The sequence below is a fragment of the Ambystoma mexicanum genome, chromosome 1q (genome assembly GCF_040938575.1).
Source record: "Ambystoma mexicanum isolate Mex_15411 chromosome 1q, UKY_AmexF1_1, whole genome shotgun sequence".
NCBI classification, from domain to species: domain Eukaryota; kingdom Metazoa; phylum Chordata; class Amphibia; order Caudata; family Ambystomatidae; genus Ambystoma; species Ambystoma mexicanum.
Genome location: NC_090922.1, coordinates 1,529,791,905 through 1,529,810,474, shown reverse-complemented (window position 1 = coordinate 1,529,810,474; position 18,570 = coordinate 1,529,791,905). Strand labels below are relative to the sequence as shown.

The 18,570-nt window shown below is 47.3% G+C and overlaps 1 protein-coding gene across 2 annotated transcripts in view; it reads left to right on the top strand.

Moving 5' to 3' along the window:
* CFAP144 (cilia and flagella associated protein 144) overlaps nucleotides 1-18,570 on the top strand; it is an 88,644-nt gene that overhangs the window by 57,253 nt on the left and 12,821 nt on the right. For both annotated transcript variants that reach the window (XM_069642454.1, XM_069642455.1), the window contains exon 2: nucleotides 1,327-1,386. In XM_069642454.1, the coding sequence (XP_069498555.1) occupies nucleotides 1,327-1,386 (60 nt within the window). The remainder of the gene's footprint in view (nucleotides 1-1,326; nucleotides 1,387-18,570) is intronic.

Here is an 18,570-nt window from a genome sequence, read left to right as displayed (position 1 = left end):
AAGCTGTGGGTGTAGGGTGGGCGAGGGGACTGAGGAGTTCCTAGGAAAGCTGTAGGTGTAGGGTGGGCGAGGGGCTGAGGAGTTCCTAGGAAAGCTGAGGGTATAGGGTGGGCGAGGGGCTGAGGAGTTCCTAGGAAAGCTGAGGGTGTAGGGTGGGCAAGGGGGTGGGGAGTTCCTAGGATCGCTGTGGGTGTAGGGTGGGCGAGGGGGGTGGGGAGTTCCTAGGATCGCTGTGGGTGTAGGGTGGGCGAGGGGCTGGGAGTTCCTAGGAAAGCTGTGGGTGTAGGGTGGGCAAGGGGGTGGGGAGTTCCTAGGAAAGCTGTGGGTGTAGGGTGGGCGAGGGGACCGAGGAGTTCCTAGGAAAGCTGTGGGTGTAGGGTGGGCGAGGGGGGTGGGGAGTTCCTAGGAAAGCTGTGGGCGAGGGGCTGGGGAGTTCCATGCATGACTCTGGGCAGGTGGTTTTAAAAGGAATTGATAACATCTTTAATTGCAGGGCATCACAGTGACAGATGTGCAGGCACAGCTGTCATAGTAAGACGAGGTTATTATCTCATTACAAAGTACATATCATAAAGGGTTGCTTCCCTACTCCCTGCGCACAGCGCGATGGGAAAATCTCAGAACGCCCCCACACGCCCCCAGTATTATGAAAGTGGACACGCCCATGTCATGTGCACCCCCTGTGGTGGCATCCAGGCTGAGAAGCGATGATCCGCTGGTTGCCCACAGCAATGACAGTGGTTATGAGTAGTCACCACTCTCTGTTTCCAGCTCAGAACCTCTTCACAGACAGTGGTTCAAAACATTCTCACCTAAAGCGCTGAAGCCAGGTCTGGCCCTTTGGAGCTAGCTAGGCCAGGCTCGAGCTTGCATTTATTTGACTTTGGGGCAGAAAAATACTCGATTTTCTCTCTCTCACACTCTTTCTTTCTCTCTCTCTCTCTCATTCTCTCTCTCTCTCCTCTCTCTTTCTCTGTCTCTATCCCTCTCTCTCTGTCTCTCTCTTTTCTCAACCCTTCTTTCTCTCCCTGTCTCTCTCGCTCACTCCCTCACTCCCCCTACGCCCCCTTTCTCTCCCTTTATGTCTCTCCCTCTCTACTTCTCTCTCCCACCGAGTCTCTCTCTCTCTTCTCTCTTCTCTTCTTTCTTTCTTTCTCTCTCTCTTCTCTCCCACTCATCCTCTCTGTCTCTATGTGTCCTCCTTTCTCCTCCTTCTTGCTCTCTCTCTCTTTTCCTCACTCATTTTTACTATTGCAGACTCCCAGATGTCCTGTTTTTAACCCCTTGCTGGATTCGCCTGACCATGTTCCTTTTCTTTCCACATAGTTGAGGTGGTGGCTGGGAAGCCGATGTCTTGGCACGACAAAATGGAGGACATCGTGGATGGTAAGTGTGGCAGCTCACTTGTGTGTGTGGTGTGATTCTACTAGACCCTATGGTCATGGGTCAGGGGTCAGGAAGAGTAACCGCATGCCCAGCTGGCACTGGCTTCTCTGTATATTGGCTGACCCCTCCCAGGGGGCTGGGCACAGAAGAGCAGGCCAGGCTGTAATATATGGAGGGGGTCTGGGAGGAGACAAGGTACAGCCTAACATATCAGCACACAACCAAGCACTGTCCGCTCCATAGATTTAGGAAAACACACCCTTTAGGGAGGCTTTTTAAATGAAATTAAGCGGTACCCATCGAAAAATCGAGTAAAAGGAAACCCCGAAAAATAAATCGAAACCGAAAATGTCGAGTAAGGGGAGCGGGGGTTCAGAGGGTGCCCCCCACTCTCCTTACTCAACAATAATGGAAATCCGGGGTTGGTGGGGGTGTCCCTCGCGGGGAACAAACAAAGTTTTTTTTAAAAAGCACCCTGCGGCAGAAGTTCCTCCTCTCAATGAGGAGGCCGACCTCACGTCGCAGGCAGAGGGCCGTGCAGAGGAGCAGCAGGCAAGTCGGCCGCAGAGGTACGCTGGGGTGGAGGCCGGTGGCTGATGTGCGTGATTATTTCCTAAGGGGCATTTCAAATTTGTCATTATCGAATTCGACATTTTCGTGTACGAAATAATCGCGTATATCCAATTAAACAGCAGTATGCAACGGGCGAACGGCTTCTTAGAAAAAGAATCTTTGTGGGGTGGGGGGGACTCCGGCAGATATCGCTGTAGAAGGTCAGTGGTTCAGACTTGGGGGACGAAAGGCAAGCTTTAGAGTTCTGCCCAAACTGCGAGAAGTTGGGGTGAGGTTGCACTTTGGCAGGTGCGTGATCAAGGCAAAAGAAATGGAGTTCCTGGGCTACTCGATTTCCAGAGAAGGGATCGGCCCAAAAGGAACTTGTTGCAGGCCATAGTGAAGACCCCAGCGCCGGCCACCAAAGAGGAACTGAGGTCGATTTTAGGCCTGGTGGAATGTTTGTTATTGTTTGTTTGTTTGTTTGTTTGTTTTATTTCTATAGCCCTCCGGACCCAGGAGTATAGGGGCGCTTTGAATATTATACAAAGTTGGTTCCCAACTTTTCTGAGACAACAGCGCCCATGAGGGAGTTACTGAAAAAGGCACGGAGTACAGATGGCTCCAAGAACAATCAAAGGCATTTCTGGATGTCACTTTATCATCCCCAGGCCGATGGGCAGGTGGAGAGGACCAATAGGTTCATTAAGGGGGCATTGCAACTGCCCACGGTGGCCGGCATGGACCTGTACAGAACAGTCAAATAGGCCGTAGCTGCCCATGGCTTGATGCCCAACAGGGCCATGAATGTCTTCCGGCTTCGCATGTTGAGGGGGAGAAGAGCAGTGTCTACACTGTTGCCACCCTGGCTGTCAAGAGTGAGAGAAGACGTCACTGTAGATATGGAGGATGTAGTGTGGAGGATGAGGAAAAGTAAGGCGCAGATGAAAGACCGGAGTGATAAAAGTAGAGCTCTCCAAAAGAATGACGTCCAAGAGGGTGACTTGGTCAAAATAGAGTTGCCACATAAGGATCCTGTGACAAGTTCCAGGCCCCTCAGAGTACTACAAAGAGGGCCAAACCGTGTGTATGCCCAAGATGGGAGGAGATGGAACATGGAGAGAGTGGCCTTGTTTGAGAGGAACGCCAAAGAGTCCCATGAACAGGAAGATCATGAACAAGGACACAAAGCGAGAGAGAGACTGGCTTAAATGAGGGGCCTGGATACATTGAACATGGACAACACGCCGCAGGCATGGAGTGAGACTCCGGAGATCCCGAGAGATCAGGAAGAGAGGCATTGGAGACCAAGCGAGGTGCAAACTGAACCATGCGAGGACTTGGAGATGATGCCAAAGATGGGGAGAGCAGAGAGAACCAGTCTCAACGCGGGAGGAAAAGACCTGCAAGATTTGCGGTCTTCCTTACGGGGTAGTACCAAGCTGCTCAACAAAAGGAGGTATGTGGTGACCAAGTTTCGCCAGTACTCGTGCCGCCAGCTCTCGCAAGACTGGACTGATTTGCATGCGTGGCAACTGGCTGCTGTCATTTTCACAGCGTAGGGATGCAGGTTGAGCACCCCGACTCCGGCGCTCCTCCTGGCAAGCATCCACCACAGAAAGAGATGAAGCATAAGGACACCATGCTCCTGGACACTTACTTGGCATATATATACATGGTGTCTTTACATGCTGTGGCACACCGAGGAAGCTGTGCTGTGTAGCTGTGTTAGTGGAGGTTAATAAAGATATCAACGTCACAGTGACCCAGCGTATTCTTTCAGGCCACAACACACACACTTGTGTCCATGCTTACCGGGTAAGCACAGCCCCGTTGTAGAGTTTTGCTGGTCTTCTAAACCCACGTCTTCATTTTAACGGGGGCCTTGAGGGAGCAAGCCTTTCTTTCCTGTTCACAGAAATGGTAGCAACCTGCAACTTCCTTCAAGAACACAAACAGCTTCTACCGCCGACAGGGCTGCACAAGGAGTCAAACAAGGTGACCTGACTAGAGGGCGCCTGTGCGGCACCGTGGCCCGGAGTCTTGGAGACTGCCATAAGCACACGTACATCACCATTTAGACCTTGGATGGGAACTCACTAGAGAAAAAAGGAGTTGATGAACCACGAGGGAAAAGAAGAAATGCCTGGTGTAAGGAACTCATGGTGGCAACCGTAAAGACCGACACAAGAATCACACTTCAAGGGTGTTTATTAAACTGTATAAAAGGGTGAGAAAAACGCCTAATCTAAACCTAAATCTAAGATGGGAGCAAGCGTGGACCATGGAATGAAAATAAAGCAGTCCTAGTGCCTAGTGGGGTCTTATCAAGTAAAAAGGGCCTACACTAAAAAAAAAAAACGATTGCCAATAACGCTAAATACCAAAAAAGTATGGGATAATGTTCAAAAGAATGTAATGAAGTGTTCACAAATAATAAGTCAGGATGCAGTAGCTGGGGGTCTCCCTCCCCCACGTTTTGAGCACAGGACAAGGTAGGATTCTGGAGCACAGCACACGCTTGGGCTTTCCCAGCACGAGCCAACAGTTCTGCAATCGGAGCCTTCGGTGGTGAAGTTTCTTTTCTACAAAAAGTCTCTTGCCTCTGAGGACCCGATGTGATTCAAAAATAATAAACAAAAGTTCCTTTCTGCTTGCTCATTGGGTGATGCCTTTTCACCTCTGGATCCCCCTCTTCCGGGCTCCGATCCTTCTTGGCTTTTAACACAACTTCCTCTGTGACATTCACAAATCTTAATGTTTTTTAAACCGTTCACTGTGGACATCCCTCTGCCGGGTTCACTCTTGTCACCACCCTGTATATTGGGACTTTAGACCTTGCCCCCTGTTCATTGGCATCCCTCCTTCGGGTTCACTCTTGCCAACTTTTTCGATCACATCAACTCTTACAGTGCAGGATTCACTTCCCTTAACTTCATAATCTTCTGTCGGTCAAAGACTTTCGACTGTACAGAGGATTTGACTATACACCCATATGACCACTTTGACCCCTCTCTCCCCTTTCCCAAGGCCTTCTGGTTATAGTAGTTTAAATCAATAGGGTAATTGCCCAGAGTTTCCCGAGTGAGCACCCTTGTGGTGCCCGACTCCTCTATTGCTGGTTTTCCCCCTTCTGCTATCAACAGTTTGTCGTACTTTCACAGTGCAATTGGCCGTGTCCTGGCCACCTGGATGACAGACCCCTGGGAACTGATTAGGGGGACACCTTCAGGTTTCTCACACTGGAGACTCACTGTTATGAATTACGGCTTTTGTACTAACACAGGAGTCAATTTATTATGCCAGAAATCCCACTCCTGGGTCACTGTGAAACCCTCATTGCAAAAATATCATGCAATGAGCAGTTTGATGCATCATATAATTGTCTTTATCATTTTTAAATGGGTGTTTAGAGTTGCTCTTTTTGTGCAGATTATTCAATGATGTAATTATTAGTCGATTCTCCACCAATCATCCCTTCAACTCATGAATAAGCGGGTCATTTTTAATCAAAGAATAACATTTGGCATAGGCAATTCTAAGCACGTTCACACCTTTGCTGGTGCTTCTTCAGGACCCCAAATCTATTCAGTTAGAATAAACATTGAAAAAAGAAGACATTAAAACAAGCTTACGCAAGCTTGACCTATGTGAAAGGTTAGCAAGTCATATTGATATGAAGGGCAGTAGGAAAGGGTGCATTCTACAGGAAAAGAAGCACATGTGCCTCACAGATACCAGATTCAGAAACCAATCTGGGATCACTGCACCACCCGTAACTGCGCCGACGAAAATGTCAGCACCAACTGCGGTGCATTGATCAAATAGATCACTTTACCCACCTCCCCCACCCCACATACCCTTACCTGTGAGCGCCGCAGACTTTCTGCTATTCCTGCAACGTCGGTTCCTACAATTGCGCGGGTCGGAGCTGACGCTGCATGTGCTTTTTTTTTCTTTTCTTTTTTTTTTACATTTTTGTCTCCCGCTTACCAGAATGGAAAGCGGGGGACACCCCCACTACCCCTGACTCCCGTTACTCCCCCCAAGGAGAGCGGTGGACACCCCCACAATCCTCGCTCTGTTTGGAGGCAGTAATGGGAGTCTGTATTTTGTGCGCCCCCAAAGTCACAGTGACTGCGGGGGCGCCCAAATGAGGGCGACATTATGGCATATCATCTTCAGAAACTGCGTGTTTGTGCCTAAGATGGCAGTGGTTTTGGTTGGCTGCCCTGCATTGGGCTTGTGCTGTGTTATGTGGTGGTGTCACATGGGTGACCATGTGACACAGGTTAATAAAAGACAGCGCACGGCTCCATGTGCACCAGTTCCAACCAGCCACCTGAGTCTCTGGTGTGTATTTCTTGTGTACATGCGATTGGGGTCCGGCCTTAACAGACCCCATAACACTAGCGACAAGGGAATAAGAATCCTGCATGTATACCGGCCACATTGGCATAAAATAGTGTTCCAAATAAAGTCTGAACTTCGTCCAGCTCCTGTTTTACTTTTCAGCTCCCATTTCCCAAGTTCAAGACAGGTTACAAAGTCTCAAGGTTCCCTTCCCCAAGTTCAAAACAGTTCCACAAAGTCTTGGGATTCCCTTTCCCAAGTTCAGCTCGTCGACTAGTATTTATTCTCACTCTTTCAATGTTCACAACCAGCTCCAGACAAACTTTATACTCCTTCTGGTTTTTTAAGATTTCAATCGGAGTGCTTGCTCCTGTTTCACCTCAGCAACCTCCATGGCTTTCACAATTGGGGTTCCCCTGGTCTAGGAGCATTTGTCGGACCGCACAGACCACTCGTTACAGGTCACGCAACCAGGAACCCTATGCCCTCTCGCCCACACAGGTTCTTTTGTATCTGTACCTGTGTGATGGTTCACACTCACTTGGCTTTTGTAGACAGTCTCTTGGCCTTGCCACAATGTGCTTTCGCATATAGTTCACTTCATGGTGTTTTTTGTACTTTCACCACCTTGCGGTCATGCTTTCCCGCAATCTTTCATACTTGATTTCCATTGCATTTCATGTGGCTTGTGCTTTGCTTTCAATAGGCGGTGCATAACTTTCAAACAAACTTATCATCATGTCATAGCTTTGACAAAAGCCTTCATTTAGTTCGGTATTTGATAACCATGACCTTTGAATCTGCTTCTTGCATTTTACATTGTCCAGCAACTATTTTGCCTTTCCCGCAGCCCCAGGAGCGCTCCATTTTGAGTGCTCTTACCTTTCCCACTCACCGGTTCTTGGCGTCTTCTCCTGGCAGCTGTGTTTTCGGCATCTGCTCTGCCTAAACACTTTCCTTTGACCGCGAGCCCTACTTGCACTTTGCTTTCTCTCTGTCTGTTGCCGGCCGCTCTGCTTTCTCTCAGCAGATGCCGTCAGTGACTGTTCCTTTATTCTGTGTCCGCAGCTCGACTGCAAACCTCCAACAAAGGAAGCTCCCACAGCTGCGGGCTTCTCACTCTCCTTTGCTCCACAGCTTCTTGGGGTCGTCTGCCGGAGTCCTGTCCCTTCTGCAGGACCCACTTCGGCTGCCTCCTGGTATGCAGGATTCTCCCTACAGCCCTGCAACGATTGACCTGGCTTCTCTCCGGCTGCTCCTGCTGCTCATCTTCCTCGTGCTGATTGTTCCACATTTTATACACCTGCAGCCACTTGACAGTTGACAATCGTAATTGCCTGGTCGTAATTAGTGTAGAATTTGGGGCATGCCTGACCTTTACAACACTGGGCAGGCCTCTTCCTCTTCTCAGTACTAGAGTGGTGAAATGACTTACTAGTGTTCACTACTCCTAGTTGCCTCTTCCTCATCCCAGTACTATAGTGGTAAAATGACTTACTAGTGTTCACTGCTCCTAGTTGCCTCTTCCTTGTCCCAGTGCTATAGTGGTGAAATAACTTACTAGTGTTCACTACTCCTAGTTGCCTCTTCCTCGTCCCAGTACTAGAGTGGTGAAATGACTTACTAGTGTTTACTACTCCTACTTGCCTCTTCCTCGTCCCAGTACTATAGTGGGTCGAATGAGGGGAAATTGTTTGTAATAGCCCATAAAGGCCGGGGGTGGGGAGGTTGGTTCTCAAAGAAAAGGGGGATACCATGTCTCACCTGCGGATATCCTCTCCCCAATACCCAAGGACCCTCCACCCAAGTGATCCTCCCTCACTTCTCCACCCCCAGGATCCAAAAGCGATGTTATTTCCCTGGCAACCTGCGCAGAAGATCCAGGGGGAGTAGGTGTGAGGATACACTCAGGATTCTCACAGAGCACACCTGTCCCCTACAGCCATGGAATGAGCGAGCCTTCAGCAGCAAGTCATCCAGGTAAGGAACACCTGTATCCCCCTGGTGTGAAGGAGCGCCAGCACTGGGCCTAGCACCTTCATAAAGACTCTGGCAGCAGTCTTGAGCCATGAATTAAAAATACCTGCCCATGTACAGAAACTCCAGACATTTATGTTGAGATCTCCAAATGGGCATGTGAAAGTTCTGTCTCCTGGAGATCCAGGGACGCCAGGAAGTTCATCTCCTTGATCAATGGGATTGCCATTTGCAGTCTCTCCATCATGAAATGCAGGGTCTGCACGAACGTATTCAGTCTCTTGCGGTCCATGACCAGCCTGAACTTGTCATTTGGTTTGGACACCGCAAAGATGACGGAGTAGAAACCTCGAACCCTCGCCTTCTGGGGAACATCCAGGAGTGTCCCTTTCATCCACAAGTTCAGAATTCGGTGTGTCATGGCCAAAGCATTCACCGCCTTCCTGAGTACAGTAGTGCCAATGCCTCTGAGCACGGCGGAGGAGAGGTAAACTCATTCTCGTAACCCCACCGAAGGATCGTGCTTACCAAGACATCTGACGACATGTTAACCCATGCAGGCCAGAACCAGATAAGCTGGGCTCCCACACACCTGGCATCAAGACTTCTGCGATGGTGCCAGAGCAAAGGGTTGCCAGACTTGTGCAGCAACTTCAAACGACTGCCACCGGAGGGCTTCCGATATCCACCCTTGGACATGGTGTGACCTTGAAACTTCAAACGACCTCCAGATGCCCCAACTGTGGTTTAGCATCAGAGCACCTGTGGACCCTGTCGGCATGCTTGCCAGACTTAAATGCACAATGCACCCAGTCCTCCATGGTGTCAACAAACAGCATCTTCCCTTCAAAAGGAATCTTCAGGGCCAACGCCTTCTGATGCCCATCAGAAAGCCAATCCAGGAGGTGCATGTTCGGCAGACCGACACCACAGCCCCCAGGTTCACTGCTACTACTTGACCAGATCCCAGAGCAGTTCCACATGCGACTGCATAGCCTGTAGCAGCGCAGCACAGTCAGCCCCTGCTTCCACGAGATGCGCCAACTTCAGAAAGGCACCCAGTGTTGTTCCTGCTGTGTAGGAGACATATGTAGCTTCCTGAAATACCATGTGTGCTTCAGTGTATGACCTTTTCAATTCAGAATCCTCCTTGTCCACCTGATCACGCACAGCCCACTCTTCCGCCGGCAAGGGATAGAGCTTGAGAAACCGCCACCATCTCTGACTCCCACCAGTCCTTCATCACCTCCTCCTTAATCTCTGGAAGAAAAGACAGTCCCACCATAATCATATGTTTAAACCGCTGAGGAGAAAGTTGGGTCCCAGATGCCGCAGATGCAACCGGTGATGACTGCCACCTTTAAAAGGACCACAGCCAGTGCCTTCCTGTGCATATACTTCCCTTTGGGCTCCTCGAGGCTCCACCTCCCAAGAAGAAGACGACTCTCGCCCTGGAGAAGACCAAGAGGACAGCACCAGCATCCTGGACCGCCTGGACTTCTCCAGCACACCAGCCTGCTGCCCCAAGGCCTTCCGGCATACGGGGGCCAGCCGCTTACCAGACACCACAGGAGCCTTCTTACACCTAAAGGAGGTGCACATGATGGAGTGCAGAGAGGAAGGCAGGGAGGATGCTGTGTCATCCCATGAAGAGGCAGACTGCCGCCACAGGTGGGCTGCCATACCGGGAACTCTGGAGATTTCATTTCATTTATTGAATTTATAAAGCGCCCTTCGCCAAAAGCAATATTACAAAATATTTAAAAAACCGGTACAATCAGTGCTTGATTTGTGGGGGTGGTTGCCGGTGCCCAACACCGGCACTCTTTTTTGGGCACCGGAACTCATGCGGGGCCAGTGCAAGTGCCATTGCTTTGTTTGTTCTTCCATTTCGCTTTGCTTCGATTATAAATCATTGGGATTTGTCATTCTGATCTCGATCTCTCTCGTGCTTGCAGGTTGCAGGCCATGGCTGGCTGAGCCTGGGAGGGGCCAGCAATAGCAATGAACAAACAGCCAATGAAAACTACCATTCTGTTGTTACTATGCAGTATTTGATACATTCTGTATAGTAACACAGAATGTGCAGTTTTCATTGGCTGTTCTTCTGAGCCAGTGAAATTACATGGTGACGTGTTGTTGTTGCCACAGGAGGCAGCGCGGCGCCACCTCCATTTCACAAGTTACTGTGAAGTGAAGGTGTCGAGGTGTGGCATCGTCGGTCCTGACTTGTGAGAGAGAGCCTGCCCTGCTGCACTGCCTGGTGTGGCCTAGTTGCTTCCTGGGGCCCCCTCTGCCTTCTTTTTCATTTGTGCAGGTGCCAGGGTGCGCACCCGCCCCCCCCCACCCTGAGGCCCCGACATGAGACCAAGTCCCAGCCGGCAAAGCAGGTAAGTCACTTGTTGTTGTGTGCGGTGTCACAGTCAAGTGATCAGGCAAGGAAGGCCCAAGTCGGGCCCGGGCGGTGGCACGGTCCCCTGGTGGCGTCCTGACTGCCCACCAGGAGTCAGGACCCCACCAGGAGCCCGACCGCGCCCGGACTTCTGTCTGTGTGACCTGTGTGCAGTGTGCTGCTGACTGCAGTCAGTAGCAGGCCCAGGCCAATTTCTGTGACCAGATTGAGTTGGATGAGTCTGTTGCGGGCGACAGAGCCCGTGGATTGTGCCCAAACGTATGTTTTTTACTTTTTTCTTTGAAAACCTGACCTTCTGTGGGGCTGGTGGCTGGGGCCCCGCACCACGGAAGGTAGGTTTTAAAAGAATTCACTTATTTTGAGTGGCGGTTGTGGCCCGTCACTTCGAAAGTGACGGGCCCCATCTGCCCAAATATACGTTTTTTCTTTTTTGTTTTGTTTATTTGTTTATGGTTTATTATAAACCTTTACAAAATCAAGCGTTAAGAACAAACATATAAAATCTTAGCAAAATGCAAAAACTAGGACAATTCATTACAATAAAATCCAGATTACAAATCCAAAAATGCTGAAAACAGTGTAAAAATACAGAAACAATGCACAAAATTACAGAATCAACAAACAAAAAACAAATCATCAAAGACAACTATACTAACTTAACTCACAAACCGTTTTTAAAAATGATATATACAAATAATCAGAATAGAATGGTATCCATGTCTCATTTTGTACCAAATGTAGTCACGATCAACACATACATTTGAAGAGAACAATTAAAAAAAGTATTCGGTTCTCTGCTTAATCAGTAGAGGGCATATTAACAGGATATGATATAGAGTTTCATCCGTCCCTACCTGATTGCAGAACCTACACCATTTCTTATCCACAGATATATTTCTTACATTTAAAATATAAAAGGTGTGCATAACATTCAACCTAAATCTCATGAAGGAATTTCTTATAGACCTAGTTGGATATTTCATTAGGTAAGTTTCCATACATGGGAGTGGGCTTGATTATAACGTTTGGATTCTACCACTTTACTCATTGTCAGAGAGCAATCAATCCCACATATGATAAATTTACATTTTTTGGGCCTATTCAAAAAAGTACTCTTAGCTGTACCCATTTCTTCCAACATAATTTCAGCATCCTTATTTCATCTAATCATGAAGGGACGAGATGCGTCACTTCCTGCTTTAGTATACAGGTTATTTACCCCAACATCTTACATTTTCTCCATAATAGAAGCCTCTTAACCATAACCACTGAATGGAGAGATTGCAGACCAAATTCATATCTTATCACCTCCAGTGGAATGCTTAGGAAGAATAGTAAACCTTTCCAAACGATACCTTCCAAGATTTGTAAAAAATCCATAATGTTGGTAGCAAAAAATTCCAGACCATATGTTAGCCTTGGTACCACTTTTCTTAGGTAGAATTCCAAAATGGGTTTCATAGTGAATACCCCAAATTTCTTTTCCAATAGTCTAATTTGCCTTAACGCAATTTCACCTTTAGCCCTAAACTGGTTTTTAATCTAAGGAGATTAGCTCGTCTTCCAGCTGTAGATCGGAAAATTCATTCGAGTTCCAATAAACATTAATCAACAGGAGGAAAAAGCATCAACCCCTTCACCCACCTTAAAAGCAGTTGTTAAAACGAATGACCATTCTTCCAAGCCCCCCTTTTAAGCAGGCCATGAAAATCTTTTGAGGCCATGAACAGACCACCCTTAGGTGAGCCCCTCAGACCCCTGACCGCACATAATTCCTGAACTGCAAACCCCTCCCAGCCCACAGAAGAGGTTAACCACGTTTCCTGCAAGAGAATTAAATCAAAAGAGTGTAAATTACTCATGTATTTCAATATTAAAAAGATGAAAATTTCCTCGGGAGTTCCAGCAAATCACTTTCAAAATGGGGCTACTTACTAAACTGGTTTAACTATTTTAAGTTGCTAATAGCATCACGTAAAGATAATGCCAGCCATCTCCAGTCTTGTTTATCAGATAAGTCTTTAGATCTGGAGTGGGTAGGATATTCTTTTCATAAACCATACCTTTAGCTCTAAACCCTCCTCCATCAAGGACTTGCATGGGTACCATCTGATCTTTAAATGGAAAGAGATCAAACCCCATGCGTTGGAGGGTTTCAGCCTCCTTCAGTAACATTGATCTTACCAAGGGAGATGGAATTACAAGCCTGACAAAGTCAAGTCGATCTTTTTGGATAAAATCCACTAGTTGAATATCTGCTGTAGTAATGAGGCTCAGTTCAGGAATCGCAGCAAATAGGGACAGAATATAAGGTCTATTTAACGGTTGATACCTTCCATCATTAAACAAGGAACATAATATCAGACCAGGTAAATTCGCAAAAGCAGGCGGTCTGAGATTGTGTTCAAATTTTGTTTCTTTCACAGTCCCCAACTTCTCACTTTCATTTACATAAAAAAGATAGTTAAGCTAATTCATTACCTCACCACATAAAACATTTTTGTTATTTATTGGGTCATCAGATCGCCCTTTTCCATTCAGAAGTTTATTTTCATTCAAAATATCCTGAACGTTCCTCAATAGTTCATCAATTTTTGCCTGCTGTTTCAAATCATTCTCTTTGCTTATATCAGTTTTTTTTCAAACTGTATATCAGCCTTCTTAGTCGCCAATACATTAAAAGGATCAATATGAGGATTAGTTCCCTCACCACTTATACCCATGCTGTTGACCGTTGAGCAATCAACTCTCCCTTTTTTCTTCAAGATTTTGTTTTCGTTCATAATGTCCTGAACATTCCTTAATATATCATCCACTCTTTTCTGCAGGTTAAATGCAGATAAACTGCCATTAGGATCCAACGCCTCACTATAAACCGGCAGCATGTCCATCTCCCCCCTGCCGTTACTGGACTCTTTAACCTTTGTAAGGTTAGTAAAAGGCAGCGTGTTACATACAGTTGGGTCCTTATGATATAGGCCCTTATTCACTGTTTGTATAATCGGGCTTTTAACTGATTTATCAGGGGGTCCTACTTCCCTGGGTATATAATTAATAGTTACAGATTCATTGTCCGTATCATTACTAGTGACCCAAACAGAGTTATTACAACATATTTCAGCATATTCAATTTCTGTCATCTTAGTGGTGTTTTTGAAAATATCAAAGATATCACTTAAGCCATTTTCACGTCTATTCGTTTTAGTGCGCACAGGTTCCTTTTTCATTTTCATTGTTTCATACATTCCATCCAAACCCTCTTGATATTCACTCTGGGTAGATTGGTCGATGGAAAGCTTAACAAAAACGACATTTTTCTTAGAAGCTTCACTCTGAGAGCTTACATGGATAATTGAGTCAGACACTTCATTGTCAATCAGATGTTTAAAATCCAAATCCCTCAAAAATGTTCTAGATGTTTTCTTTTTCAAGTCCCCTTTTTTAGATCTATTATTATTTTTCTGCCTGCTTTTTAGCTGCTTTCGATTGAGGATTGCAGAAAGGAACCGCACCATCCGGGTCTATAATGCTTGGGGAATCATTCCCCTCACTCTTGGAAGACATCACTTGTCCCTTATGCACACTCTTAGCAACTACTTCCGAGAAAGTTTGAACAGGCACTCTGTCATTGCAGGGTTTATCAATAGGAGGAGCAGAGGGTCGAAGTTGCTCCCTCCCTAAACCCATCCCCTCCCATAGAAGGTGCAGTCATCGACTCCACACCCAGACTCAACCGACCATCCTTAAGAATAGGCACAAGTAAATCAGACATTCTTTTAGGCAGGTCATCTGTTGCCTTAGTGACCGTCACAAGTAGATCAAACATTCTCTTAGACAGGTTATCCATTACCTTAACAATCCTGAACAGGAAGTCCGTTTGTTTCCTGAATTCAGCCACAATGGCACGATTAAAGATCCCAATCATAGTAGTTGTCTCATCACCAGGTGGAAACTCACTTATACCCCCTGTCTGTATATCATATACTGGGTCATCAAGAGTATCATCTGGGATAAAAATCGCAGGATAATGTAAGCCAAAGTCATCCAAGACCCTTGTGTTTCCTACTAAAGGGTCTTCTATAGGAATACCACTATTCAACTCATCACCAAACAAGGGTTGAGAGGAGTCCATTTTAACCTCTATGTTTCTCAAGTCAGCTGACCAGTCCTGGGCACACTGAAGCAGTTCTTCCTCTTCCGCACAAGGCGCAGGTAGGGGAAGCGCCGCCGCACATGCCAGGCTAGCTCTACGCGTGCTTATAGCATTGAAAAAACAACCCTATGATCCTTCCGTAGAGCCGCCATTTTAGATTTCCCCATAGCATGTAATCTCATACAGCACACCACCACGTGATCAACAATTTGCTCACAATCAAGTGATGAACAAAATAGGGGCACAGAATGATATAGTTCCGGAAGGTAATTAAAGGGATATTTGCTCAATAGTAACTCTCCAAAACCCCAGTCACCCTCTTTACAGTAAGCAATAAATATTGTGTTACAAACTCATGTGTGGTTACCCGATATCTGAGGTTTGAAAACTTCAGTCCCGCGGGCTCCTTAAAGAGAAAGTTGCTAATCACACGTCCCATCCCTCAACAGAATCTTGGTAGTAGCCAGCCCTACGGCAACCCGCTATCATGGGTGCCTATGTCACTCTTTTAAGCAAAACACACCAATACCTGATACAGATTAACCAGTCCCATAAGCCAAACGCTGCACAGGTAATTTCCACTAAGAGACTTGTGATTCCTAGTGTGCTAATAGATGCGCGTCCCGCCATGCACCGCGAACAGCAAACTTTACTGTACTTCTCGGTGCACACGCGGTGCGCTGGTCAGTAGGGTTTTGAAAGAAAAAACAATGGGCGTCTCACAACCAGGGGGCGGAGCCTCCGTCAGGAAACGCCTTTAGAAAATAAAAATAAACAACGTATTACACACACGACTTACAATGGCGGTCAATACAACAAAATACGGGGCACACACTGCTTCCAATGGTCTCCTGGGTAACCAGAATACAGGGCACACACAGTCACCCCCTTATCCCTTGACGAAGCCAGACAAAGCAGTGTTACTGCTTAAGACGTCCTCCAAGGGTAATCCAGTCACGCTGTATACGGCTGCAGCAAGGCTGCTCAGCAGGACGTCCAAATCCACAAACCACAGCGTTCAAGCACAAACCTGCATACGCTAACCCCAGAAAACAGTACTTTACTGTACTTCTCGGTGTGCTGGTCAGTAGGGTTTGGAAAGAAAAAACAATGGGTGTCACACAACCAGAGGGCAGAGCCTCTGTCAGGAAATACCTCCTTACCCCTTGACGAGGCCAGGCAAAGCAGTGTTCCTGCTTGACGTCCTCCAAGGGTAATCCAGTCACGCTGTATACGGCTGCAGCAAGGCTGCTCAGCAGGAAGTCCAAATCCACCACAAACCACAGCGTTCAAGCACAAACCGGCATACGCTAACCCCAGCAAACAGTAGTGTACTGTACTTCTCAGTTTCTTTTAAAATCTTACCTTCCGTGGGGCCGCTGCGCCGCGCACCTATTTTTGTCATCATCGGGCTCAGCATGGATGTGGCGGTGGTGGCCCCACGGAAGGTAGCCTAAGTGATTGAGGCAAGGCAGGAAAAAGCCCAGGACCGGGCGGGGCATGGGCGGCAGCGTGGTCCCACTAGTGTCTGTCACAAAAGGAATGAATTGTCGTTTGCAACTTTGGCCACTTTTTCATTGGTGCCGAGCCCGACTCGAGACAATTGTATGCCCCAGTCCGACCCTGGATAGCATTCATCTAACCGAAACATGAACTGTGAATTTTTGCCTGGGTGTTTCCGTTCTTCCTTTTAATGTTATCGGCCTCATTAGTTCACAAACGAGCTTCAGCGAGGGGACCCGGAACGGTGCACGTATTGGGCCGAAACAGAACTTCTGAAATGCCATTTCAGGCTTAAAGATACACACATGGAAACTAGACGGGGATAAACATGGTGCACGTGCCCACTAATCTGTCGTCATAAATAAAAGCACTAGTTAGAGTATTCGTGTATAATTCTCAGCCGTCTTTTGCTGTTATTTTTTTACATAATTCCAGCGCATGCTTTCTATCCGGATGTGTGGTTTATGCAACAGATGTGGCCCCTTAACCTGGGTACAATACGCTCTGAGCATGTGCTCCGAATGAGAGCACATGCAATCCTCAGATAGGAATCCTCAGATAGGGAGGTGGGTGTCTGTTACACCCCGCAGTTTAGTGAAGTATGTCAAGAACATGTCAGTGGGAAGGAGGTTTCCGAATATGCATTCCCCTCTGGCGCCTGAATATTGGGTGACAAAACATATTTAGTTTTTTAATATGTGTTAAGGTGGAAAGAGGCCCTAAAGCAGAAGTAGCACAGGCCGTTGATTTCACAACAATGTCTTGTAGAAATGACTTTTTCCAAGTTATACAGCACCATGCTCATGCTTGAAGGAAGGGTGAAGGGGGATGCATGTATGAGATGTGATGACTGATAAGGGCTTGAGAGTAAATTGATTACACAAACACCTGGATGAGGTGACTGAGGAACAGGCTGAGGGGAGGGTGCTCTTCCTGGAGGTAATCGATTAACAATACTTGGTGTATTTAACTGACTGCCAGATGGGGCAGAAGGGTTAGAGACAAATACAGTGCAACAGTGACTGAAACAGAATGCTATTTTATTTATTTGCATTTTTAAAGCGCTCCTACAGCCCGGGGGCATCGAGGCGCAGTTACAGGAGGAGCATGTCTTAGTTGCGTATTTACTACTAGCCTGTGCCAGCAGTTGGTGCAGCACCAAACATGTGACATGGAGCAGCAGCAGTGTGATGGGCTGGTGGTGCGCCGATATAGGTAGGTCTAGCACTGAACTGGCACGGCCGGCGTGCCCACGCTGAGGGCGGCGCTGCGCCCAGCATTACGGGTCCAATATTTTGGGGCACTGGCACTTCTTTTTTTACAAATTAAGCACTGGGTACAATGTACATGATAATGCAAAACATAGCTAAAAACAGAAGGACGGAGAGGGAAACAGAAAGTCACTGAGTAGAAAGAAGGGAGAGAAGATAAACTTTCAGGTTAGATTGAAGACTACGAAGAAATGAAGAAGAGAGCAGAGAGAGAGGGAGAGGATTCCAGTGTTTAGAGGCTAAGAGGGCAAACGATCGGAAACAGGAAGAAGCACAGGGGCCTTAGGGACAGTGAGAAGAAGCAGATTCTGTGATCAGAGAGCCTGAGAGGGAGAATAGAACGAGACTAGCAAAGAAAGATAAGGAGGAGCCAAGCCGTGACTACATTTAAACACAATAGAAAGAAAAGTTTGGAGAAGACGTGATTCAATGGGAAGCGGTGAAATAGTAAAGAAGTTGTGATAGAGCAGCGAAAAGGTGAAGAAAAGACGACAGGTTTCACTGTGGCTTCTGCATCATGGACCTCTTTTGTGTGACTACCTATATTATTTCCACATTTTCGTATGGGAAAGGGGTTCGACGTGCTCACACTATGTACATGGGGCCACTTTGAAAACATTTCCTGGGCCTCTTTTGGTTCTCAGGCCACCGCTGCATGCTGTTGTTTGCACCGCCTCTTACTGGGGGCCAGGACCACCCACAGAGTGCCTCAGCTAGACAGTTGCAGCCAGTCAGCAGCTGAGTCAAAGGAAAACGCCAACATCACTCCCAAGCCCCAGTACCAAAATGGTTCCGCACATGAGGTATAGGAAGGGCCAAACAGGAGGACAGCGTCAATAATCAGGCCAGCACACGTGAGGCCATGGCCCTGCCCAGAAGGAGACCCCGAAGGCAAGAGCCAGGATAGACTTCCACCTCCAGGCCAGCCTGCGTTACTAGGCCCAGCCTAGCCACACAAGCGG